Source organism: Bos javanicus, chromosome 22 (genome assembly GCF_032452875.1).
Source record: "Bos javanicus breed banteng chromosome 22, ARS-OSU_banteng_1.0, whole genome shotgun sequence".
Classification (NCBI taxonomy): Eukaryota; Metazoa; Chordata; class Mammalia; order Artiodactyla; family Bovidae; genus Bos; species Bos javanicus.
The window spans coordinates 2810031-2836678 of record NC_083889.1 but is presented as its reverse complement, the minus strand read 5'-3'; the positions used below and the strand labels follow the sequence as shown (position 1 = coordinate 2836678).

At 39.5% G+C, this 26648-nt stretch overlaps 1 protein-coding gene across 4 annotated transcripts in view; it reads left to right on the top strand.

Moving 5' to 3' along the window:
• AZI2 (5-azacytidine induced 2) overlaps positions 1 to 26058 on the top strand; it is a 40677-nt gene extending 14619 nt beyond the window's left edge. Inside the window, exons 2-8 of one of the 4 annotated variants that reach the window (XR_009732386.1) lie at positions 9911 to 10131; positions 11691 to 11816; positions 12583 to 12682; positions 13824 to 13972; positions 18277 to 18335; positions 21825 to 22029; positions 23242 to 23327. Coding sequence is in view for 3 of the 4 variants with exons in the window: in XM_061395714.1 (XP_061251698.1) it covers positions 9916 to 10131; positions 11691 to 11816; positions 12583 to 12682; positions 13824 to 13972; positions 18277 to 18335; positions 23242 to 23360; positions 25411 to 25823 (1182 nt within the window). In the remaining variant the exon portion in view is untranslated. Of the gene's footprint in view, positions 1 to 9910; positions 10132 to 11690; positions 11817 to 12582; positions 12683 to 13823; positions 13973 to 18276; positions 18336 to 21824; positions 22030 to 23241; positions 23365 to 25410 lie in introns of those variants that run through there. The other 3 variants (XM_061395714.1, XM_061395711.1, XM_061395713.1) reach the window with 3 other exon arrangements.
• The last annotated feature ends 590 nt before the right edge of the window (positions 26059 to 26648 follow it).

Below are 26648 nucleotides of genomic sequence, written 5' to 3'. Positions count from 1 at the left end.
ACCCTTCTTCTTCAGAGCGGGATTCATTCATTCTCTCATTTCACTAGCAAAAGTTTGGTCAGACCATATATGGACTTTTTTTTAAAATTTAAATCTGACAAAAACCTTAGGTCCCCCGCCTAGGAAATTCACAGTCATCCTTCAGACTTAATAACGTAAAGCAGCTTGAATAACATTTTTAAGATCATCACTTAAAAGTGATGAGACCCATATATCAGGAGAACTCACCAGAATACCTGAGCTAGTGGGGCTCAGGGAGCCTATGCTGGTTCTGAGCACTGGTTCAAGGTAGATTCCAGGTGTCCTCTAGTGGTAATATATGCATGTCAATGAAAAGATGAGCAAGTCTATCTAAGAAAGAAATGGAAAATGTTATTTGAGCCAACCTGGAGTTTGTACCGGGAGACATTCTTTCAGAACACTTTAAGGACTGCTCCACCTATTAGAGGTCAGAGCATGATCACGTTTTTGAAACAAAAGGTTATACTTTAAGTGATGTATTAGTCTAAGGAAAAGGCAGTGGCACCCCACTCCAGTAGTCTTGCCTGGAAAATCCCATGGATGGAGGAGCCTGGTAGGCTGCAGTCCATGGGGTCGCACAGAGTCAGGCACGACTGAGCGACTTCACTTTCACTCTTCACTTTCATGCATTGGAGAAGGAAATGGCGACCCACTTCAGTGTTCTTGCCTGGAGAATCCCAGGGACGGGGAGCCTGGTGGGCTGCCATCTGTGGGGTCACACAGAGTCGGACACGACTGAGGCGACTTAGCAGCAGCATACAGTCTAAATCTGCAGATGCAGAGTGAGTAGTAGGTTGTGGGTCATGCTGGCCCCTAGGAAAATTTAGGAAGAAAGTTCTCTCCTAAGGAGGTCTGGCTAATATACATGCACAGGGAAGGGAGGAGGTCCGGAGGGGCTGAAGAAACGTTCATGTTTGAATTTTTTTGTCTGGTCTTAACACCTTCCAGGTTTCTCTGGCTGATCTAATAATTAAATTGACACGAGGTAGTTTAACAGGAGAAAGTTTAACAGGAGAAAATCAAACAAAAATTTAATAACACGTATATACACGGGAGAGACCCAGGAGAACTGAGTAACTTGACAGAGTACCCAAAGCCCTCACTGAGAGAGGAAGGGCAAAGAGAGAGGGCGGCAGCCTTACAGATGGAGATTTCCCATATAAATGTAAATGTTTCTTACAAAAGGATAACCACTACTTGGTTTTCATAGTTTTTCCCCCTACTTCTGCAGTTTCTTAGGAAATGACCAAAGAGACGTATTTTGGTGGCAAATTCTGCTTTCCTACTATGGGGAAACACACTTGTACGCGGCATATGGTTAGTGATTAATAAATAGTAAATATTAGGGTGTTTAAATATGACAGGATAATCATTTTTTTCTGGAAAAAAGACTAATCTGGTGTCGGAAGATAATTCTATTTTTTCTAGTCTCTTACCTCATTATATATAGCATATCTCAACTGAGGATCCTCTTGGTGTTGACTGTAGTCAAGACTGAAATTCAAGGTCTCCTAAAATAATTCTGATGAGTAACGCTTGAATTTTTTTCCCTTTATGTCTCTCCTGTAGTCTTTAGAAACTACTGCGCTCTTTTCTACCACCTCCTCTGGCAAGTTGTCTCCATCTTTCTCTGTTAACATTGGCGATGCTGTGATTTGTAAGAAATGCACACGTAGTCACTCAGATGCCCAAAGTATATTTCACACGTACGTTTGGTCTTATCCATGGTTCCGTGACTCCTGGGAGCATCTTTTGTCCGAATGTGTGGTCTCGTTACGCAGAGCAGAGCTTCCACCTCGCCTGGATTTATGTTAGTGAGGTGACTTTTGGAAACCGCCTAGGGATGGGGGCTGTTTGCCAGAGGATCTCACCAGCTGATTAGCGGGTTAGCACTTTTAGTCCCCCTGACCTGGGCTATTGAGGTGGGTGTCAGAGAGGCTGAGTCAGTTTCCAGGGATTCAGTCGGTCGTGCTTATGACCTCTATTAAAAACCTAAAGACGATATGGTCAGAGAGCTTCCACGTGGGTGAACCAGAATGTTTTCAGTGCCTGGTGCTGGCCGCCAACCCCACAAGGGCAGAGGCTCCTTTGTTCAGCACCTCACCCTGTCTGTCTCTACATCTGCTGTTGGTTCATATATTTTAATAGTAATCAAGTGAGTAAATGGGTTTGAGTAATCAAATATAAGAAAGTCACGAGCACCTCTGCTTTATAGCCAGTTGGTCAGAAGCACAGGTAACAATCTGGACTTGGTGATTGGCATCCTGAACTGGAGGGAACCAGTGGAACCTCTAGCTTGTAGCTGGTCCCTCAGAAGTACAGGTAGCATCCTGGGCTTGCCATTGGCTTCTGAAGTGGAGGCAGGTACCGTGGGACTGAGCCCTTTACCTGTGGAGTCTGATGCCGTGTCCAGTAAACAGGGTCTGAGTTGAGTTGTGGGCCCCCAGCTGGTGTCCAGAGCACTGGCAGTTGATGGTGTGGAGATGCCGCTGCCTCCACATTGGAATTGGGTGACCAGAACTCCTTTTAATCGTTCTTGGGAGTTTCATTGTTTAATACTGCAGAGTATATTCCTTAAATTGGAATGGGACTTAAAATTACAAGGACTGATTACTGACAATTCAGCTTAACATTTTTTACTCCAACATTCTGATTTGCATAGATCTGTATTGGAGCCTAGCGATCAGTAATTTTGAAGAGAACCCCAAATGATTCTAAGGTAGTTGTCCATTCGTCACTTTGCAAACACTACTCTAGGTCAGCTCAGTTTTTTTAGAATGTTATTATACAAGACAGTTTTTTTAGTTGATCTTTCTTATGTTTGATAATGATATCCTGCTCATGGCACTCACTTTGTAAAGATTAAAATAAACACAGGTTTGTTTAAGATAATTTAAGTTATGATAAATAAACTTAGATTACAGTATACGGTAAAATTTGACAAGTGTTAAAGCTGCCTTAGTCTAGTTCGTTAGGTTTATAATAGCCAGTTAGGCTTTTACCCTTTATCCAGAAAATCAGATTTCCCCAGGCCAGTACTTTGGATATTTGTGACTATCACAAATGCTTTTTACATCACAAAGTACGTGAACCTGAATCTGACTTTGCTGTATGTGGACTGCTGAAGCTCCCTTTAACTTCTCTGTCGCAGTGAGGTCGAGGAAGGCTGCTTGCATAAGCAATAAAGCCAAAGGCCACACGTGGCCTATTTTGTTACTTTGAAAGCAGTTTTCCTTTCAGTATGGGGATAAATACAGTGGGATGCCTGCCTTGTATTATTTGGTGTCTTTCTAAGATCTCATTTTTCCCTGGCCCCGCAGCTTTCACTCTCTAGAAATTGGGTGTGTATGGAGTCACACCAATTAATAAGCATTAATGATAAGCATTAATGTTTCTAATACTTACTTGATCTTATATTTATTATTGCAAGGATAGGAATCAAATCTTTCATTTTCATTCATAATAAATTTGAATGGCAGTCACTGGAACAGTTAAGCTTACTGCGTGGCAATAGTGAATTTTCTCTTTGCTGTGCTTGGCTATTTCTCATACTTTTTAGGACAGATAAGTAGTTTCTCAGGACAGCGGATTCTAAGTCATGTTTAGAGTACGTAGAATAAATACATAGAATAATGATACAAAACTTGAAAATCATTTTTAGGCAAATAATACTGTCTTATATTTAGAGGGAGGCTATGTGCAACTTGGGTGATTTATAAATAATAAATAGGCAACAGATGTAACTATATAAAATAAGCTATCCGACTACATATTTTGTCTTTAAAATGACCAGTTATCATACTTTATCGAATGTGACATTGTTAAGTCGTTACACTCCCTTCCATTTAAGATACTAGTTTTGTAGTTCTTGATGAATTTAGTGTATAAATGGTTCATTGGGGAGGGAAAATATTTCAGGCTCTAAATATTTCAGGCTCTAAAATCCATATGTTTGTGCTCATCTTGGTTAAACTTGATAATCTTTATGGGCCCCCGTTTTCCCAGATGTGAAATGGGTCCAACAGGATTTTCCTACCTCATAGGTAATCATGAGAATTAACTGGGATAGCATCTGTGAACGACGTTATGCAGTGCTCAGTAGTTCATTTGATTATGAATGTTGTATAGTTGTTGTATATATGTTCTTCACAGTCTTGGCTCATCTCCAAGTTTTTCTTAAATTCCACAGAACAAGGATCAAATCCTATAGTCTCTTTATTATAAAGGACCATCTTCATTGGTTTCTGTTCTGCTTTTCCAGTCTCATCTCCTGTTATTCTCCTCCTCGTCCCTTCTCCCCATACTCTTTAAAGCCTTTGACCTTGTTACCACTGCTGGCAGCAAAGGGTTAAAGTTTAAGTACTGTAAGTACAATAAACATAACTGCCCTCAATATAGCAGGATTGAGAGTGACTTGATATTCCCTATTACCTTTGGAAACTCCTCCTCCCCACCTCTCAGTCTCTATAGCATTCTGTATTGTTGCAACTATCTTCCTTCCCTTTATGGCATAATAACTATTTTACTGCACAGCTATCTCCCACACTGGGTTTTCCTTGCTGAGTAAAGCATTATTTTGTGATAAAAATGCGTGTGTAGGAAATCACACCACTGATCTAATTAGAACTTTGTGCAAAGCAAAGGCATAAAGGCTCGGATCCTCAAGGTGCACAAACTGTGCGTCACCATCTGTTTCAACTCTGTAGAGCAATTTGACGTACTCCTTTAGCGGGGAAAAAAATATTGCAGTTGAATAAATTCTGTCCATTCGATTGGCTGTTAAGATATTATGTGTATCAGATGTCTAAGATGAGCACAGTTTCACCTCCTTACACTAGACTGCAGCCTGTCAACTCACCTAGCCGTTACTCTTACTCTGCTGTTCCTCTTTTAAGACATAACGTGTGTGTGACAGAGTCTTAGATGGAAACATACATGCCCACTTGAGGTTACAGTATCATATTTCTTTTTCGACAGGAAATAAGAGGATTTCAACTACTAGCAGCGTGATTGGAATGATGTTTACTGTTATTTTGGAATAGAGTTGAATCCAGAGAGAAGAAAGTAAACCCTTCAGGGGAAGAAAACTTTACCTCTTTATCCATCATTAGGAGAAAGTGCAGTTAGCGCTGGAAACAGCAGGAGTTAATTATGGTCATGAGGATCTCCCACGTTGGGGGGAATACAGCAGGTCTTACTTCTTAACTTTTTTAATAAACTGAGAAAGAATCTAACTTAAGAACAGGAGTTGCCCTACATGGTTAGAAGTTTTTAAATTGGTCTTGGTGAAGAATGATTGAATAGTAGCTTTCACCTACTCGGACTTGTAGTAAAACACATTTATTTTTGCCTAACTTTCCTATAATCCTTGGTATAAACAAATCACTGGACATGTCAAACTCTGACTTTCAGTTCAGTTCAGTCACTCAGTTGTATCCGACTCTTTGTGACCCCATGAATCACAGCACATCAGGCTTCCCTGTCTATCATCAACTCCCGGAGTTCACTCAGACTCACATCCATCGAGTCAGTGATGCCATCCAGCCATCTCAACTTCTGTCGTCCCCTTCTCCTCCTGCCCCCAATCCCTCCCAGCATCAGAATCTTTTCCAGTGAGTCAGCTCTTCGCATGAGATGGCCAAAGTACTGGAGTTTCAGCTTTAGCATCAGTAATTCCAATGAACTCCCAGGAATGATCTCCTTTAGGATGGACTGGTTGGACCTCCTTGCAGTCCAAGGGACTCTCAAGAGTCTTCTCCAACACCACAGTTCAAAAGCATCAATTCTTCAGTGCTCAGCCTTCTTCACAGTCCAACTTTCACATCCATACATGACCACTGGAAAAACCATAGCCTTGACTTTGTTGGCAAAGTAATGTCTTTGCTTTTGAATATGCTATCTAGGTTGGACATAACTTTCCTTCTAAGGAGTAAGCATCTTTTAATTTCATGGCTGCAATCACCATCTGCAGTGATTTTGGAGCCCCCAAAAATAAAGTCTGACACTGTTTCCACTGTTTCCCCATCTATTTCCCATGAAGTGATGGGACCGGATGCCATGATCTTCATTTTCTGAATGTTGAGCTTTAAGCCAACTTTTTCACTCTCCACTTTGACTTTCATCAAGAGGCTTTTGAGTTCCTCTTCACTTTCTGCCATAAGGGTGGTGTCATCTGCATATCTGAGGTTATTGATATTTCTCCCTGCAATCTTGATTCCAGCTTGTGTTTCTTCCAGTCCAGCATGTCTCATGAAGTACTCTGCATGTAAGTTAAATAAACAGGGTGACAATATACAGCCTTGACGTACTCCTTTTCCTATTTGGAACCAGTCTGTTCCATGTCCAGTTCTAACTGTTGCTTCCTGACCTGCATGTGGGTTTCTCAAGAAGCAGGTCAGGTGGTCTGGTATTCCCATCTCTTTCAGAATTTTCCACAGTTTATTATGATCCACACAGTCAAAGGCTTTGGCATAGTCAATAAAGCAGAAATAGATGTTTCTCTGGAACTCTCTTGCTTTTTCCATGATCCAGCAGATGTTGGCAATTTGATCTCTGGTTCCTCTGCCTTTTCTAAAACCAGCTTGAACATCAGGAAGTTCACAGTTCACATATTGCTGAAGCCTGGCTTAGAGAATTTTGAGCATTATTTTACTAGCGTGTGAGATGAGTGCAATTGTGTGGTAGTTTGAGCATTCTTTGGCATTGCCTTTCTTTGGGATTGGAATGAAAACTGACCTTTTCCAGTCCTCTGGCCACTGCTGAGTTTCCCAAATTTGCTGGCATATTGAGTGCAGCACTTTCACAGCATCATCTTTCAGGATTTGAAATAGCTCCACTGGAATTCCATCACTTCCACTAGCTTTGTTCGTAGTGATGCTTTCTAAGGCCCACTTGACTTCACATTCCAGGATGTCTGGCTCTAGGTGAGTGATCACACCATCTTGATTATCTGGGACATGAAGATCTTTTTTGTATAGTTCTTCTGTGTATTCTTGCCACCTCTTCTTAATATCTTCTGCTTCTGTTAGGTCCATGCCATTTCTGTCCTTTATCGAGCCCATCTTTGCATGAAATGTTCCCTTGGTATCTCTAATTTTCTTGAAGAGATCTCTAGTCTTTCCCATTCTGTTGTTTTCCTCTATTTCTTTGCATTGATCGCTGAGGAAGGCTTTCTTATCTCTTTTTGCTATTCTTTGGAACTCTGCGTTCACATGTTTATATCTTTCCTTTTCTCCTTTGCTTTTCTGCTTGTCTTCTTTTCACAGCTATTTCTAAGGCCTCCTCAGACAGCCATTTTGCTTTTTTGCATTTCTTTTCCATGGGGATGGTCTTGATCCCTGTCTCCTGTACAGTGTCACGAACCTCCGTCCATAGTTCATCAGGCACTCTGTCTATCAGATCTAGGCCCTTAAATCTATTTCTCACTTCCACTGTATAATCATAAGGGATTTGATTTAGGTCATACCTGAATGGTCTAGTGGTTTTCCCTACTTTCTTCAATTTCAGTCTGAATTTGGTAATAAGGAGTTCATGATCTGAGCCACAGTCAGCTCCTGGTCTTGTTTTTGTTGACTGTATAGAGCTTCTCCATCTTTGGTTGCAAAGAATATAATCAATCTGATTTCGGTGTTGACCATCTGGTGATGTCCATGTATAGAGTCTTCTCTTGTGCTGTTGGAAGAGCGTGTTTGTTATGACCAGTGCATTTTCTTGGCAAAACTCTATTAATCTTTGCCCTGCTTCATTCCATATTCCAAAGCCAAATTTGCCTGTTACTTCCAGGTGTTTCTTGACTTCCTACTTTTGCGTCCAGGCCCCTATAATGAAAAGGACATCTTTTTTGGGTGTTAGTTCTCAAAGGTCTTGTAGGTCTTCGTAGAACCATTCAACTTCAGCTTCTTCAGCGTTACTGGTTGGGGCATTGACTTGGATTACTGTGATATTGAATGGTTTGCCTTGGAAACGAACAGAGACCATTCTGTCGTTTTTGAGATTGCATCCAAGTACTGCATTTCGGACTATTTTGTTGACCTTGATGGCTACTCCATTTCTTCTGAGGGATTCCTGTCCATAGTAGTAGATACAATGGTCATCTGAGTTAAATTCACCCATTCCAGTCCATTTGAGTTCGCTGATTCCTAGAACGTCGGCATTCACTCTTGCCATCTCTTATTTGACCACTTCCAATTTGCCTTGATTCATGGACCTGACATTCCAGGTTCCTATGCAATATTGCTCTTTACAGCATCGGACTTGGGAGCAATTTGAAGCTTTCGATCATAAAATCAGAAAAGCAAATACACGATGACAGAACAGACCCAGAAAAACACACACCCACCCTTTCCTTAATGCTCATGTTGTCTGAAATAAAGCAAAACGAACTTTACAGGCTCGATCATTTAGTTGTATAGCTGAAACTAACAGAACATGTGTAAATCAACTATACTTCAGTAAAAAAAAATTTTAATAAACTATACAGTGGAGAAAAGACAGTGTCTTCAGTAAGTGGTGCTAAGAAAAGTGGACAATTCATGTAGAAGAGTGAAGTTACAACATTCTCGAACATCATATCCAAAAAATAAATTAGATTAAAGACCTAAACGTAAAACCTGAAACTGTAAAAGAAGAAAACAGGCAGAATGCTCTTTGACATAGACCATAGCAATTTTTCTTTTTCTTTTGGATCTGTCTCCTAAAGCAAAGGAAACAAAAGCAAAAGTTAACAAGTGGGACTTAATTTCACAGCAAAGGAAATCATTCACAAAATGAAAAGACAGTGTACTGAGTGGGAGAAAATATTTGCAAATGATAAAATCAATAATGATAACATCCAGAATAGCACAACTCAGCATCAAAGAAACAACCTTATTTTAAAATGGACAGAAGACCTGAATAGACAGTTTTCCAAAGAAGATACACAGATGGCCAGCAGACATGGGGAAAGATGCTCAGCATCATTAATTAGAGAAATGCAAATTCAAACTACAGTGGGATAGAATGAGACCACAATTCTGACATCGTCAGAATGGCCATCATCAAAAAGACCACAAATGACAGATGTTGGCGAGGATGTAGAGAAAAGAGATCATTTGTACAGCATTGGTGGGAATGCAAATTGGTGCCGCCACTGTGGAAAAGAGTATGAAGCTTTCTCAAAAAAGTAACAATAGAGGTACCATAGGAACCAGCAAGTCCACTCTTGAGTGTATATCCCAAAAAGGTAAAAGCGCTAATGAAGAAAGATAACATGCACTCCAGTGTTCATAGCAGCGCTATTTACAATAGTCAAGATACGGGAGTAGCCTGTGTCCATTGACTGATCAATGGAGAAAAAAGATATGGTGCATGTGGACAATGGGATATGACTCAGCCATAGAAAAGAAGGGGATTCTGCCATTTGCAACAATATTGATGAACTTGGAGGGTGTTATGCTTAGTGAAATAAGTCAGAGAAAGACGAAATCTGTACGGCGTCACTCACGTGGGGAATCTAAGAAATGAACTGGTGAATATATGACAGGTAAGAAACAAGCTCACAGGTAGAGAGAGAAAGCTAGTGGTTACCAGGGAGGAGAGGGAACGGGGGATGGGCCAGACCGGGACAGGAGATACAGACTGCTGTGTATAAAATAAATGACCTGAAGGAACATATACAACACAGGAAATATACCCAATGTATTATAACTGTAAATGGAATATAACCTTTAAAACCGTGAATCACTATGTTGTACACCTGAAACTTACATATACATCAACTGTGTTTCGGTAAGAAAAAAGAAATGGCAGTTTTTAAACGTTTCAGCAGTGTTCGTATTATGCTCTCAATATACTTTTTTCTGCTTATTTATTCAGTGAGACATTGCTATTTTATGTCTTTATTTTTAAACAGCTGTCATGGATGCACTGGTGGAAGATGACATCTGTATTCTGAATCATGAAAAAGCCCACAGGAGAGACCCAGTGACTCCAGTCTCAATATATTCAGGAGATGAATCTGTTGCTTCACATTTTGCCCTCGTCACTGCATATGAAGACATCAAAAAACGACTTAAGGATTCAGAGAAAGAGAACTCTTTCTTAAAAAAAAGAATCAGAATTTTGGAAGAAAAGGTAATTTGTCTATCACCTTCATTATGTTTACGACTTAATAATTCAAAGTATTTGAAATTTTAAATATTTCTCTGCTCTGTCATCCATGAGTGTAGCAAATTTCCAAAGACAAGTCACTGCTAATCTCAAAACCCTGGACATTTTACTTGGCCTTCTGTGTTTCACATATTATCATGCTTGGTGAATGTGTGCAGAAGACGATTTAGCGACATGAAGGGATTAAAGTTCAAATGTTTTTCTTACCTCTTTCAGATTGCCTTACCTTCCTAGCTGTGTGTATTTCATTCAGGATGTTTAAACCTATGCAAACAATTATATATCAAGAAGGGAAGAAGTTCCTGGAACATTGTTCCAATATGTTTAATAGTGTTTTTGTCAGGACTGAAATTTCACCAGGACTGACATCTTTACCTCAGCATTCTCTTTGTTCTCATACACACGTTAATAAGAAAGTGTGTATCTGATGAATTAACGTCCTCTGTTTGCACCTTTCTCACGCAGAAACTGTATATCCTACATGTTACGGAATACATAAGCCAGGTAGCTAATTCAGTTATAAATCCTCAGATCTGCTTTGCTTATGTATTGGGAAATCTTCCTCACTCATCCTTTACTTTTAAAGTTTAACTCAGTTCACGTTTCTTCAGATCATAGTTTATGATCCTCAGCTCTTCCGTGTAGTGTGTTACAGACAACAGTTTCCACAGAATGAGAAGGAATGATCCAACTGTACAGACTTGAGGATGGAGTTTGGTAGAGATTGACTCATTTGCAGGAAGTAAGAAAAGGAGGACTCGGTTGTAAAAATAATTGATTTCTTAGTATTCATATGAATTTTCTTTAATGACTATTAAATAAATTTGTGACATACTGGGATAGAGTGAAACAAGATAACATTTTGGAGTTTGGCGTTGTTGCTGCTGCTGCTGCTAAGTCGCTTCAGTCGTGTCCGACTCTGTGCAACCCCATGGACTGCAGCCTACCTGGCTTCTCCATCCATGGGATTCTCCAGGCAAGAACACTGGAGTGGGTTGCCGTTTCCTTCTCTAATTTTATTTTAAAAGTCAATAGAAAAATGTGATAAGTAATATTGGAAGTATTTACTTTGTGATCAACAATCCTAATAATTTGTTCTGCATTAATACAGCACTTAATGAACTAACACTTCTATTCCTTAAAGTGTCAAGTACACACTAAATTGATATTCACTTTTCCGATGATAGAAATTAAATAGTATGTTCTAGCTTGGAAAACAGAGAAGCACCATGAGAGAATGATAGTATTTGAGTATGATGAATTATAAAAGGCACAGCAAAGTAGAAGATACTGATTAAGGACAAGCATAAACGAAGGTTTTTTAAAATATCTATTCTGTGCTTTTTACTTTCTTAATCACTAAAGCATAAATGTATGGAAGTGAAATGTTCACTTAATTGTAGTTTAGGCTTTATTCCCTGCATTAGTGTAATTAAACTGAGATGCGGAGCCATCAGAAGACTGACTTATTCGCTGATGTCGAACATCCTCTTAAGCTTTGTCTTCTGATTTTATGCCTTTAGCTTATAGGAGCTCGAAAGGATGAAGAAACAAGCTCTGTGGGACGGGAACAAGTAAATAAAGCCTACCACGCGTACCGAGAGGTCTGCATCGATAGAGATAATCTGAAAAGCAAGCTGGATAAAATGGTAGGCTGGTCTGTAAAGAATGGCATCTGTGTGTTGCAAATGAATTTTCTCCTTCAGGAGGTTTAAAATTAGAAATACGAGATATTTACATTTATTAGACAAAAACTTTGCCTGCTCAAGGCAAAAGCAGAAAACTTTTTAGTAGGAATATTTGTTACTTACTTCTATACAAAATAAGTAGTTGGTTTGTAATGATGTTTAGGTCTTAAGTACATCTAACACCACTAACTTATTTTGAAAAATTGTGACTCAGTAGAGTTTATCACCCGGAGAAGGCAGTGGCACCGCACTCCAGTACTCTTGCCTGGAAAATCCCATGGGCGGAGGAGCCTGGTAGGCTGCAGTCCATGGGGTCGAGAAGAGTCAGACATGACTGAGCGACTTCACTTCCACTTTTCACTTTCATGCACTGGAGAAGGAAATGGCAACCCACTCCAGTGTTCTTGCCTGGAGAATCCCAGGGACGGGGAGCCTGGTGGGCTGCCGTCTATGGGGTTGCACAGAGTCAGACATGACTGAAGTGACTTAGTAGTAGTAGTAGTAGTAGTAGAGTTTATCACTTTTCTTTTTCTTTTTTTTTTTTTTTAAGCCAGTGAAAAAATGTCCTAAGTTAGAAAAAGATTGGTGAAAACTGCATTCAGTTTCCCACCTTGCTTTTAAAAGGCTGGAATCTGTTTTTTCAAATCTGCCTGAAAATGAATATATAATGTAATACCGATCTTTAGATTTTATTGACTGTAATGTGGCATTTTCCCTACTTAACTAGAATAAAGACAACTCTGAATCTTTGAAAGTGTTGAATGAACAGCTACAATCTAAAGAAGTAGAACTCCTCCAGCTGAGGACAGAGGTGGAAACTCAGCAGGGTAGGCCGCTTATTTGTTACAAATATTCTACCGCGATCAATACGGTTTTCCATTCATGTGTTATAGCCATGATCAGTTTTCTCTTGTCTGTGTCCTAAGGACTGACTTTTTAATTTGGGGGCTTATGTTAATTTCTGTGTTCTGCTTTTACCAAATATCAAATCCTTCTTAACTTTAACTTAGATGTAAATTGCACTTTTCCTAGAGAAAATTTGATGGTTGATTCAGGGCTGGTTTGTGATGAAGTAGATGAAGAAAGGAATACAATCCCATATTCTATAAAGCCTCTTGCCCACATTGGACACCCTGTCATGGAGTAGTTACAGTTGCTTTTTTGTTTATTTTAATCCAGTTTCTGAAGGTTGTTAAAATGTGCCGCTGAGATGCTATGCTTCTGAGAAGTTAGGAGTGGGGGTGGGTGCTAGCCTGCCTCCATGCAAGAAGGCTCTGAGGGGACAGCTCAAGACGCGGCCTCTGAGAGGCCTGACGGGAGGTTGAGGGGGGCTCTCTCATGGCGGGTGAGTGGGCCTTTTTCTATGGACAGAGTCTAAGGAACTAAGTCTTTAGTTCCTTAATGAGGGTAAGGGTTCCTTATTAAGGGTATCCCTTAATACGGAGAAGGGTTAGTCCGTGTCCAGTGCTGTTGCATTTGTACAGTGGAATGTTTATGAATGAAATTGTTCAGAAGTCATGCTGTAGGCCTGATGGTCAAGCTTTGTCCTCTCTACAAGGACTGGGTGGGATGATTAGCTGAGTGAGCCTCAGCTTACTCACTTCATTTCATTCTTAATCACTGTCTTAACCTTCACATGTATATGTAATTGATCTGTCATTTCAGCGTATGCTTGATATGTGCTGTGTATTTTAAAGTTTCAGGCTGACAGATTTGCTGTTATCTAAACAGAAATCAGAAATAGGGGTGATGACACAATAGAACACGTTCTATTGTGTTGTATAAAATAAGATTGCTAATATCTTAGCATAGACACTTGAAAGTACTTACTGTCTTTCAAAAACACTTTAATTGTAGATGTTTTATATTGGTTTTTCTTTTACCTCCATTTTACTAACATAATCTTTTTTGAACTGCAACCCATGTAGAAGTCAGAAATAACAATTTTAATGTCCATCCTTTTTGTAGTGATAAGAAATTTAAATCCTCCTTCATCAAACTGGGAGGTGGAAAAGTTAAGCTGCGACCTGAAGATCCATGGTTTGGAACAGGAACTGGAACTGCTGAGGAAAGAATGTAGAGATCTCAGAATAGAGCTGCAGAAAGCCAAACAAACGGTACTACCGAATCACTGAATTGAGAAGCCCAGCGTGCTGTGTGCGTCCTATTTAGGATTTATAACTAGGTGTTAGACCACAGAGTCAGCGTAAATTGTAACTACTTAGAAAATTATTATATTCTGTGAAAATTCACCTTTATCTTCCTCTTTAATCATTTTTGCTAAAATGTGGTAACTGTATGCTTTTATCATAATTCCAGAATTACATGCTTCTGTTGTTTAAAAGCTAATTTTTTAAAAACCTTATTAGTTAATTAAAGTTGTTCTTTCAGCTTCCTTTCTTTCAATCTCCTTAAATCATTTTTTTCTCTGTAAAGTTTAAAGAGAATTCAAGTTTTAAGTTTTCCACTTTAATAATTTGATTAATTTAGACATACAAGAAACTTGATTTTTATAATTATTAAAACAAAACTTTTGAGCATCCACTAATTCTCAGAAGTCTAATACTTTCAGAACAACTTTAGTTTTCAGCAGATAACTGAGAATTCAAGAATTAGGGGCAGGGAAAGCAAAACAGAAAACCCTGCTGAGCTGCTAAGGTGTGTGTAGCCTGAAGTCACCCACTGAAACACAAGTTGCCTCTCAGATCATTCAGGGTCTGTCTGCTATTACAGTGACCCCTGGACAGTGTGGGTGTGACCGGTGGAGGTCCACTTTACAGAGATTTTTTCCAAGAAACATGCAGTCAATCTTTGGTAAATCTGCAGGTTGCACATCTGTGGATCGAGGCCTCCAGAGGTGGCTGCCGACTGGGCCGCCGGTTGTTGGTTGAGTCCATGGGCGCTGACCTGAAGATATGCAGGGGCGAACGTGGGACTTGGACTTCCAAGTCGTTTTGGTACCCACTGTGAATTTTGGAACCAGACCACCATGGACACTGAGGGACAGCTTTACATTGAGTTCTTAAAAGCTTGGATATGTGTCTTCAGATGTCATGACAGAAGGGGCTGAGGGTAAAAAGAAGGAATGATAGAGAAGCAAAGCAGAGTGAGAGCAATGCTCTAGATGCAAAGTTTAAAAAAATTATTGCAATAAATTGAAAAGTTAACTACTCTCTAGAGTTCAGTGGCCACTATATACATTCTGTACACTCATATATTGCAATCTAAGGTAGCCTCTTGGACAGTTGTTTCTCAGGGTCAGCCTTTCTGCCCATCAGAGTACCTGGCACTCCTGAGTAGCTGGGCCCCCACCCTCGGCTCTCCTGGGCAGCCACTGCTTCCCCCATGTTGCCTGGCTGCCCGCCGGCACTCTGCCCCAAGCCCACGTGTCCTTAGATGAGCTAACAGGCCCTTCTGTACTGTGGTCTTTACTGAAGGTGACCACTGGTTAAGAAGGAGATGGGCATTAAGAATAATACAGCATCCTGCCTTGGCCTTTACCCAGTGAATTCCTCTGCACTGGACAGGGAGAACCTGATTTGCAGCCCCCAGGCCTGATAAAGGGAAAATACCACCTATAAAAATTAGCCTCAACTCCTGTTAGAACCAAAAGAAAGATTTTTCCTACTTGACATCTGAAATTGGTTTTCCTAGCTTTGCACCTGTGACCGCATACACAATTCCTTCAGCAGCTCCAGCATCTTGTCCCACAAGCCCAGTTCTGCTTCTGTGCTTGCAAGAAAAGATTGGCACCTTGAAGCTCTGAATTACAATTGTCAGCATATACATTCTACTTGAAATAATTCAGTAGCTTTAATAAATAATGGATGTCTCCTTATAGAGTAGAAAGCAGTACCATAGAGTCATAAAAACTTGGTTCTTAATTGTGTTGCTTATTAATTGTGACATTAGCAAAGTCATTTAACTGTTCTAACGACACTAGCTACTTTTTATGAAAGTTAAGTGAGGTAATATATAAAGCAGCATGGTGCCTATTACATAGTTTATTCAATAAGTAAGTGTGTTTCCAAAAAATCCAGTTAGGTTAATCCAGAAAAGCAGCACTGTAGGGGTCCAAAGGGGTGTGACTGTGTACTAGTGTTACACAGTTAAATCCTCACTATTTAACGTTTGCCACTAGGTGGCGCTAGGGGATTAAATTTGCTTTTAGCTTAATTCATCTTTCACAAATCCCAGAAAGACTTTTAACTTTAAAGATAGAAGAAACGTTAGAAATCACTTGTCTTACTGCTGATGAAATTGAATCTCAGAGACTAAGAAACTTTAAGAGTTGAAGGTGACATAAGGGAGGAATTTTTATTTTTTGAAAAAGGAATTTAAGATCCTTCCTTCATAAGAATGGTTAGGGGAAGGAAAGTTTAAAGTAAACAGTGTTCACAACCAAAGACAAACCAGAGAGAGATGGAGTGGAAATTTATCAAGGGTTCCAAGTTTAAATCTTGGATGTTGTGGGATGTGCACATTTCAGTCTTGTTTCAAAGGTGTTGCTATCAGAGTCCTCTTGAACTTGGGAGTCAAAGAGCAAGCCAACGAGAGAAATTTATGTTCATATGACTAATCTTAAATCTTCTGCAGCCATACTTAAAAATATTTTTAAGATGGTACTTCCTGTGAAATAGTAACATCTCTGAAGTATGAAATAACATCCTACATGAAAGAATAGTGGGGCTTTGGTGGGCTTACTTTTTTTTAAGTACTTCATGAGCTTGGTAGATAGTGTTTGATATTAATGGGGTCAGGGTTTGGGTCAGTTCCACTGTGGGCCTTCTTTACTTCTTATATCCTCTGGTTTTCAAGCCATTTGTATTTAGAACAGTGGGGCCTTTGAGAAGAAGACACTAGGGCCAAAGTGTTGGGAACCCTGGTCGAATGGAGTTGGCATAGACGTCTGTTGTGGCTGGCATCAGCCCCGTTAGAGTCCCGGTTTGCTGTGTGGATTGGAGGTTCTGCGCAGTCATGAAGCACAGGGACCTGTTTAACTGGAACAGTGTCTCCCAGGATTTTGTAGCTCTGAGCCTATTCATGCAAAGCTTCAAACATCAGATGGCAGGAGTGGAGAAGCAGATCTGCTTTTAGAACATGGCGGTGAAGAACTGGCCAGGACAGGGTCTGTGCATGTTAGAGACAATTCCTTTGTGCTTTTTGTTACTTTACATTAGGTTTTTCTGGATTGTTAGGTGATAGCTGGAGAAATACTTTACCAACCCAAACTGCTTGGTGTTTGGTGTTTTTTTTAATTGGTTTTAAAAAACAAGGAAGGTTTCCATTATGCATATATGTATAAGAGTCAGACACAACTTGGCGACTGAACAAATAACTATACTGTAATTAATACTGTAAGTAAAACATGTATTTTTAATTATACAGAGAAACTAAAAGTGACTTGATCTGATTCCTTCATTTCCTGTGAGGAAATGGAAAGGAAAAGGTCCAGGGTTATGTCCTTTACTCGTGGTCAGACTTCCTCTGACTCAGGGACCAGTTCTGTGTCCCCGTTCCATAGGACTGCTTGGGATACAGCTAATCATTTGCCGTGTTCAGCTGCTGTTTTCTGAAGTCAGATCCAAAGACACTTTAACTTCTATGATACATATTGATGATTTACACTCCCAGATTCAGAGGACTCATGAATTCCTTTTGTGCTTTTTAGTGTTCCACTTATATCATTAAATGATACAAGAAATGGTAAAATTAAGTTTTATTCTCTCAGTTTATACGGGCCACTTCCGCTAATAGAATGGCTGCCTGTGCTAGTCATTTTCATTTGTTCTAGACCTCAAATTGAAACACATTGCAAATAGTGTGTTATAGAATTATCTTAAATGTATTAAGTTCACTTGTAAATACCTTTCATAGGTTCTTTTTGTCGTCTGTAACCTAAATTACTAAAACTTGAAAGTATATAAGGACTTTATATAAAATCCTCTCCCTATCATTTTATTAGGGAAAGAGGACATTTATGCTGATCGTTTAAACAGTAACCTGTTAAATTTGAGTACTTTTTTGTAATAATACCAAAAGTGAAATACCAACAAACTTCCATTTTCTGATGGAATTCACTGAGCTATACCTTGAACAAACAGTAATTTGATAAATGTTACCATTTTTTTAGTATAGATTTCAGGTTAGTATCTTCAGAAATATATTTTGTACAACTTAAAGGTCTTTTATGTGAAAGCAAGTGTATTTTTTAAAGAAAATTAAAGCATTAATGACTTTAAATAATTAGAAATGATTTAGAAATATCTGGCAGATTTGGAGTTACTTTATTAACATTGAATATAAGATCTACGGTTATAGATGCATTCTATAAAAGCTGAAGCATGTGTAGAGTAGTAAAGTACTGAGAATTAATAGAAGGTAATGATGACAACTTTTAAACTTTTTTAAACAATGACAGGATCCATCTCTGGATGACAATCTGAACTGCAGAGATCTGCAGAGACTGAGCGTTTCAAGGTACGAACATTCTCCAGCATTTAGAAGCCACACCTTGTTCTGCCGGGCACTGTGTTAGGTTGCTTCTGTTACGATTTAACCTTAAAACAGGTTGACACTGTTGAGTGCTGCATGAAATCTCTGATCACTGTGTATTTATGAAAATATTTAACTGTTCCTTAACAATGGGCTTGAACTTGAGCAGTAGAAGGATGCATATTATTATGATGCCTTAGATAAAATTTTTAAACATTCAGTACTGTTTTAGATAGAATATTAGGGAGCTAGCTGTGCAGAAGTATTCTGTAGTAAATTCTGAGTTTTACGTGAAGATTATGCATTTCCATACGTGGCAGTATCACTTTGTTTTAGGGCCAAACGTGGACAGCCTTAGTCTTTACTGTGACATGAATTTTAAGAGAGCCATCTTCTTAGGGTAAGACTAAAAGTAGCTGTCAGGGTGTATACATGTTACTTTAGCCATTTGTTTCTTAAGTACATATCTCATTTTAATTTCATCAACGTAAGTGCATTGTTTTATCTGATGATTTTTTTGTGCTGTCTTAGCACCCCCTCTTCATGGACACGTCCACCCAATGAAACACACACATTTGACTTCATTGTTGGATAGTTCGGCTTCCAGAATTTACTGAATGATCTCATACCTATTCTTCCTATCAAACACCCAGTGGAGAGAAACGCTCAGTTGGGAAAAGAGCTGAATGAAAGCCCGTGTAGCCCCTCTCCAGAGGCAGGGCCGCCCCTCTGCAGGTGTGGGGGCCGGCAGTGCTGTAGGCGCCGTAGGCTGGAAGCTGCTCAGCCCTGCCCTGCCTCCACTTGACGCCTTCCACCTCTGTCTACACTCACAGCAAGGAAGCCTTTCCTTTCTAAAACACACGCCTAGTACCCTGTCCTTGTGAATTATTTTTCAAAGATGTCTTCTGTGTCAGACTTCCCATTTTTCCTGTCAACCTAGGTTTCCCGGTACTAATTTATTGTATTTGTCATTTTTACAAGCTTTCTTAAACCGTTTTTTGGAAAGAAGCATGTTAGAGTAGGTCAAATAAAGGGGCTTATGTAAATACTTTCTTAGAAGTGCATGGTATAGAACAGGCTTCTGTATCCGTTCATGGGCAATGTTACATGATTGGGGTCACTTCTTTTGAGAATAATGGGAAAAGCTGCCCCCCACCCACCAAAAAGATGTGTGTTTGAAGGCACCGTAGCACTGACAAGACAGAGAAGGCTCTCTGCAGGCTTTGGAAGAGGGAGGCAACCGCAGGAGGTGAGTCTGACTTCTGAGGCTATAGAACTGTATAATTGTGGCTTCAGAGTACTGTTTTGAGTTTTCTAAAGCTCAGTAGTAATTCAGGGGATATCAACTAAGAGAAACAGAGTTTAGAATTCAGTTCAGTCTAAGAGTTTTTCTGTGATAAAGAACTGTATGATTAAAGCGAGCCCTAATGGCTCCCCATGCCCAGGCCCGTTTGTGCTTTTTTGCAAACCTGTAGCAGTGTGGATTGTGGAACTGACCGCTTTTCCATCTTCTGGTTAAGCAACTAGAAAATTAATAACCTGATTTGTGACTTACCTTTGGTAAACTTAATACCATGCATAAAATTTTATGTAGTCTCATTCCTAACTGCGTCTTATCTTGTTTTTTCCTTCAATTTATCATTTATACCTATGTCCAGTTTATAGTCCTGTTTTATTAATCTTTGCAAGTTACGGCATCCACTTTTAAATGGAATAATTCAGATGATAAGTCTACTATATACGGAGAGAGAAGTACACAGCATGTTTCCATAAAACCATTAGCTACCAGTTTAGGTATTTTTAAGGATTATTTTCCATTTATTTGGAAAACTTTTTTTTTTTTTTTGCACGTCCTCATCATGTTGCAGGGTGAACGAGGTGATACAGTATTATTCCTGAGTGAACCTTTGAATTACTGGAGGCCTTTTTATGGTCCTCGTTGTATACATGTCATTCAACAAAAATTGCCCTACCTGTCAGAAACTTGGCCACTGCCCTGCCAGTGTGCTGGCTAGGGTTACCTGTAGGTTATTGCCCTCAATTCTGAAGCCAGATGTAGGTGTGGGGTCACTTCAGTGCACATTCTTGGTTTCCAAGATAGGGAATATGTTGGTGTTTTTCACACTGTGCTGTGTTGCCTTAATGATCGTGAAATTTTATGAGTTAAGCATTTTAAAAATAGAGAATAAAACAGAATAGAACATACCAGAGTGTGGGATGCAGGGTAAAATGATTGCCTGTTGTGCCTTACAACTAAAAATATTTGAAAGAAGCTTTTTTGAGGAAATCAGTCATCTAAACGTGCTTTCCTAAGTCCTGAGTTCTGGGCTGAGACTGTCCCGTACTTGTATTTTAATTCCTCTGGGGAATCGCGTAGTTCAGTAAATTTTCAAAAGCTAAAGAAAAATAGGACTGAAGTAAAAAGATTTTCTTGTAGAAGGCACATTCATTTCAGTATTAAAGAGTTGAATGGACAGTGTCAGTTAAGAAAATTGAGCTTTTACCGTTTTTACCATGTAAGCTGGACGTCTGTCCACCCCTTGAGATGTGGATAAGGCAGGCTTCATTATGGTGTGGAATTACATACCTTCTTGGTGTGGGACCAAGAAGGTTGTGTCAGCAGTCAGTGTGATGAAGATGAAGCTGAGGATGGTGTGAAAATGTGACCCTAAAATGGTGGCAGTCAGTCACGGGACTGGATCACAGCAGCTTGTCGGAGTCGGGAAGTTCTCCCGCCCCCGCTTCCTTGTGTCCAGCGAGCCCCCAGGCCGCCAGGCTGGGGTGAGGGGTGAGCTGCCTGTCCAGCATGTGGGACCTGCCCAGCCACCGTTACCCTCATGTCTCATGTCGCTTCTGCTTTGTCATTTACGGTTCTCATTCAGGATACTTGGGTGTTGCATCTCACTGTTAAGGTCGTTTTTATGAGTTCTTTATAGACAATTATATCATTAGGATTTTGCTGAAGACTTTAATATTAACTGTAAAGCGTAAAGTAACTGCCATTACTTTGCTATCCACAAGAGGGAGAGCTTACACTTAGTAATAATTAGATCTTTATATCTGTAGTTTTCAATTCAGGTGACATTCAAGGCAAAAGAAAAAGATTAGTAGACGTATGTTAAACTTGGTGACCTAGTTTCTAGTTTAACCTAGTTTATAAGCAGTCTTTACTAAATTGAATTGGAAAATGTGTATTAGAGCTGCCCCAACACCTCCATTATTTTTGTTTCTCTTACTTTATTCAAGTAGCCTTGTTGAATGATGAGGTGTCCGATACTCCAGTATCCATACATTGTCTTGAGTACTGTATTTGCTTTTCTCCAAGTCAGGTACTGATTGACCATCGCACGTCAATAATAAATGCTGTTTGTAAGCTGTATGATTCATGTCATGACTGCATGTATTAGCACATGTACAGTGTTTACACACACTTAGCTGCTGTGTAACTTGAGTAACTCTTTTGGGGAAGCACAGTGATGCCCAGAATTGCAGCCAGGAACCCACGGCTCTTCACACTTAAGACAGTGCCTATGTGAGACACGCAGAGTGGCACACAGCTCAGATGCTGACTGCTGAAGCAGAGGCGGTTCACTAATTTTTGTGATTCTCTCACACCTGTCAAAAACCTGAAAAACTAGACTACTGGTTAACAAACGATGTTTACAACAGATTAAAACAAGTAAGTAGATTATTCTCAAAAGCAATGTAAAGTTTATTCTCCTGCTTCTATTGAAAGAATTATAGTCTGAATGGAATGGGAATATTTTGACCAAAAATGTATGTAGCCTTACATAATTAAAATAACTGTTTTTTATTATATCTGTTGTTTTCATAGTTAGGATATTAGATTTAGGTATCAAGAGTGTTATCCTTGAAGTTTGCTCAAAGGTTTTTGTTTATGCTAGACAAAAATTGAACCTGAAGTGACATGTTTAATTTGATTTGATTACTAAAATTACACTAATATCTTTAAGAGGCAGTAGTGCTTGTTTGAACAATATGAGATCATTTGTTCTTACAGTTAACATTTTATGTATTCTCATGCAACAAAGCAAGAATATGTGTTGAGGATTTCAATTTATTTAGCTGGCAACTAAGAACCTAAAAAAAAAAATCATGACTATCCAAATAAGAATGCTTAGTGGAAGATAAAACTCAATAAAATTAGGTTTAAAATATCTGATTTATGACCTCCCAGGTAACTGCAGAAAATGCTTTGAAAGGCAGAAATGGGGCTTTGTGCAGTCCTTGTCTCTGCGAGCCTCTGCAGCGCCTCCTCTCGGCCAGGAGTCAGCAGCCCTTCGTGACTCCTGCTGTCGTGTCACGCTGGTTAGAGCCGGCATCTGAGACAGCCCAGTCAGACGAGAGAGAAGGGGACGCATGAGACCGCGATTGTATTTTAATGTGGGCTTGGGTATACACTCAGCAATTGGTAACAGCATTCACAACATCAAAACAACAATTAAAAGATAACTATATTAATAAACTTAAAATCCATATATGAATGAACATCACTGAATTCTTGGTCAGACTTGGAAGTGAAGAACATAGCCCTTACTATTAAACACCACTGCACCTTGTAGACTATCATAAAATCTGAATACTGAGAACTATTAAATTCGTTTAAAATACTTTTTATATTACCATTCTGTTTAACACAGTTCAGTTCATTGATAAAAATTAGGTCATTATTATTGTGAATAAGATCTTTTTCGTTTGTTATATAATGCTCTAATTAAATATTTCAACTAATATTTAATGGGGAGGTTTTATTTTGTTATTTCAAAACTAATTTTAGCAGAAATGCAGGTAAGTTCATTTCTCTGTTAAAGTTTTTCCCTTCTGTCCATATAGAATAACCACCATTAAAAAACAAAACCCTGTATTTCAGTGACAATATGCAAAGTGCATACTGGGAACTGAAGAGAGAAATGTCTAACTTGCATCTGGTGACTCAAGTACAAGCTGAACTACTGAGAAAGCTGAAAACCCCAGCTGCAATCAAGAAAGGCAAGTCAGTGTTTGCCGGAAACCGCTGATTCCAGCCGAACTACCCGAAGAGCAGCTCTTGATCGTATCTTATCGAAATCTTATCAAATGGGTTTGATAAGCGCAAGTTATGTAGTGTGTTCACAGCCTCCCATTCTCTGTTCTGTCTTCAGCCTCAGACCGGTCAGCTTCACACATGAAGGTGTTGCTGATGTGTTTCTTCAGCACTGCATTCTTTTCCCCTTGTGGCTTTCTTCGCAGCCGAGTGTTGCTTATGTGTTCAAGGCTGAGGTGTGAAGTTTGCTCTAGTTGACCTTTTACCACAACTACTTCATATATTAAAATAAAAAGACAGCAAGACACCAAAAGCTGTTTTCATTCCCGTGCTTCAAAATATGCCAAAGACTTAGCTCTTTACATTGTTTTCAAAAAGATAACTCTAATTGCTTGTTTGGTTATTTCCATTTTTGTAAACTTAATTTTTCTCTCCATAAACGATAATTTCGAATGGAGATTAGATGCTATTCATTTAGCCCTTCTAACCAAACAAAAATTTTCATTGCTTTTTCATATTTAACTGCTTAGCTGACTAAACCTTTTGAGTTTTGTGTTAACTAGTAGTGGGTACTTTGCCAAAGCTACTTTTTATACCTCAGAGAAAAATCAGTGCATTTGTACCTTTCATTACATAATGTAGTTCTGTACAGTTGTGCAGTGTAAATTTGAATGTCCTAAACTTTCAAGGCATGAGAGTAACTTTATATTTTTTTAAAAATCGTTAATTTAAAATTATTATTTGCACCTCAGAAACAAAGAGGGCACAAGAGAATTATGACTCGTTCTCTGGAATGTTTACTGTGGGGCGGGAGACAGTGGGACAGGATGAGACAGGAAAGAAGTTGAGAATTCCTTTCCCTTTCTACGGTTAGTTATTACAGATCAGCAGAGCAACAAGGTGCTTTGGCAGGCTCCAACTTAATTTATGATTCATTCTGTTTTTAGATTTTCCAGCGGCCAGGGTTACACAGGAGACAACTTTAAGTTGATGGTAGAAATAGCACTTCTCTTGAGAGAGACTCATAGAGAAATTCTTCAGTGAGTTCTCCTGTAACTCTTCTGACTTCCAGAAAGTAGTAAAGGAGCAGTGCTGTCCTCTTGTGTGGAAACGGCTCACTGTCGTGTCGCTTCTGAGCTGGACGTTTCCAACAGCAGCGCCAGGCCTGGGGCCACCACTCTGCTCCACAGAACTCAGTCTTCTGCGGAGCGGACAAGACGAGCTGCGGTCACCTTTCTCTAGAGCCACGTGTCACCACAGTCCAGAAGCTGAGCACTGTCACCTCCCGTGAGAAAGGGCAGTAGCGAGCTTACCATATCATGTGGTTGAGTTTCTTTTCTTTAAAACTGGAGTCAGGCACTGACTGCACATGGTGCCCCCTTGGCTCAGGGAGAGCTTCAGCTTCGCGTCCCCGGGCAGGTGCAGGCAGAGGGGCAGGCCCTCGCTGCCTCTGTGCCATCTGTGGTCTGTATTCTAAGCCATGACATGTTACTAAACACAGGGGTTTTTTGCTTTTTTTTTAACTTGAACTATATTGTGACCATAGCAGATTTAACATTTACCATTTATAAGAAAAAAGATGATTTTATAGCTTTTAAACTATTTTATTCATAAAAGCCTTTATATATATATATATATAACAATACATATATTTTTATATATATATATATATATAAACTTGATTTAGGTCTCAACAATTCACAATATAATCATTCCTCGGAAAATTTACTTTTGGACCACCTTCCAGTGTTTTAAAATAGTAATTTCTTCAACTTCACTGTGATACGGGCAGGGCAAGATTACAGTGTCCATTTTGCAGACGAGAGATCAGCTATTTACCAAGAGGTAAATTTGAACTGAGGGCATCTGTCATCCCTCAAGTCCCAGGGCCACGGTGATTGCACTGATTTGGCAATGTTCATTTCCAGTTCTAGAGTGACCAGATTAACCAGATGTTTACTATTTTATGATTCTAACTGCCAGACAGCTGATGCTTAGCCTGTGTTTTCTTTTCAGCTTGTGCCCCAGCAGGATGCATGGAAGACCTGGGTAAAGACAGCACAAAACTGCACTTGTCGAATTTTACTGCAGCTTACAAAAGACATGGCCCCCTCTCACCAAATGGCAAAACGCTCTGCCATGCCACGCCTTCCCCCTTACCAGGAGACGCAAAGTTTTTATCAGAGAAGGCAGCTCTCCAGTCGTGGACAGATCACGAGCGATCCATTCCTCACGATGGCACAAACTTTCAGGAACACAACTCTTCCAGTAGAAATTCCCTGGAAGATAATTCCTGGGTATTCCCAAGCCCTCCTAAATCAAGTGAGACGACATTTGGGGAAATGAAAAGTAAACCTTTGCCTTTACCCAACTTGCCACCACTGCATTACTTGGATCAACATAATCAAAACTGCCATTATAAACATTAATTCTGAAGAGATTCATGGTGTTCTCATCAGTGGTTTTCTGGGAAAATCATTAGCAAACAAAGCAGATTTTGATTAAATTTTTGGAGAGTTTTTCAGTATTTACATTTGCACATAATGTACCATATTATGTAGTTGATTTTTCAGTATGGAAGAACACCCTCCAGCTCCGTATTCTGGCTAAGAATCAAATATGTGTTAGTACTTAATAAATTAATAAACTTATTAAAAATCACAATTCTACCTTTGATGCTAATTGTAAATTTCTGCCTCTCACATTGAGAATGGAACTGAAAGTTTGCAGACATGATTTTACAAAGCGTATGAAATGCCTAACAAAAATAAAAAAGGAAACCATATCAGAGAAGAGTCATTATTAAGTTGCATAAAGGAACAGATGGAAATGTGAACAGATTACATTCCTGCTGACCTTTTAATGTGTACAGATAAGAAAATTATTACAGTGGAACAACAGTATCTGGTTTACTCCATCTATATGTGCTATTGTGTCTCAAAGTTTAAGATTAAAATCATTTTTTATTTTATTTTATTTTTAAACTCTACATAACTGCACTAGTTTTGCCAAACATCAAAATGAATCCGCCACAGGTACACATGCGCTCCCCATCCCGAACCCCCCTCCCTCCTCCCTCCCCACACCATCCCTCTGGGTCGTCCCAGTGCACCAGCCCCAAGCATCCAGCATCGTGCATCGAACCTGGACTGGCAACTCGCCTCCCACATGATACTTTACACGCCTCAATATCATTCTCCCAAACCTTCCCACCCTCTCCCTCTCCCACAGAGTCCACAAGACCGTTCCATACA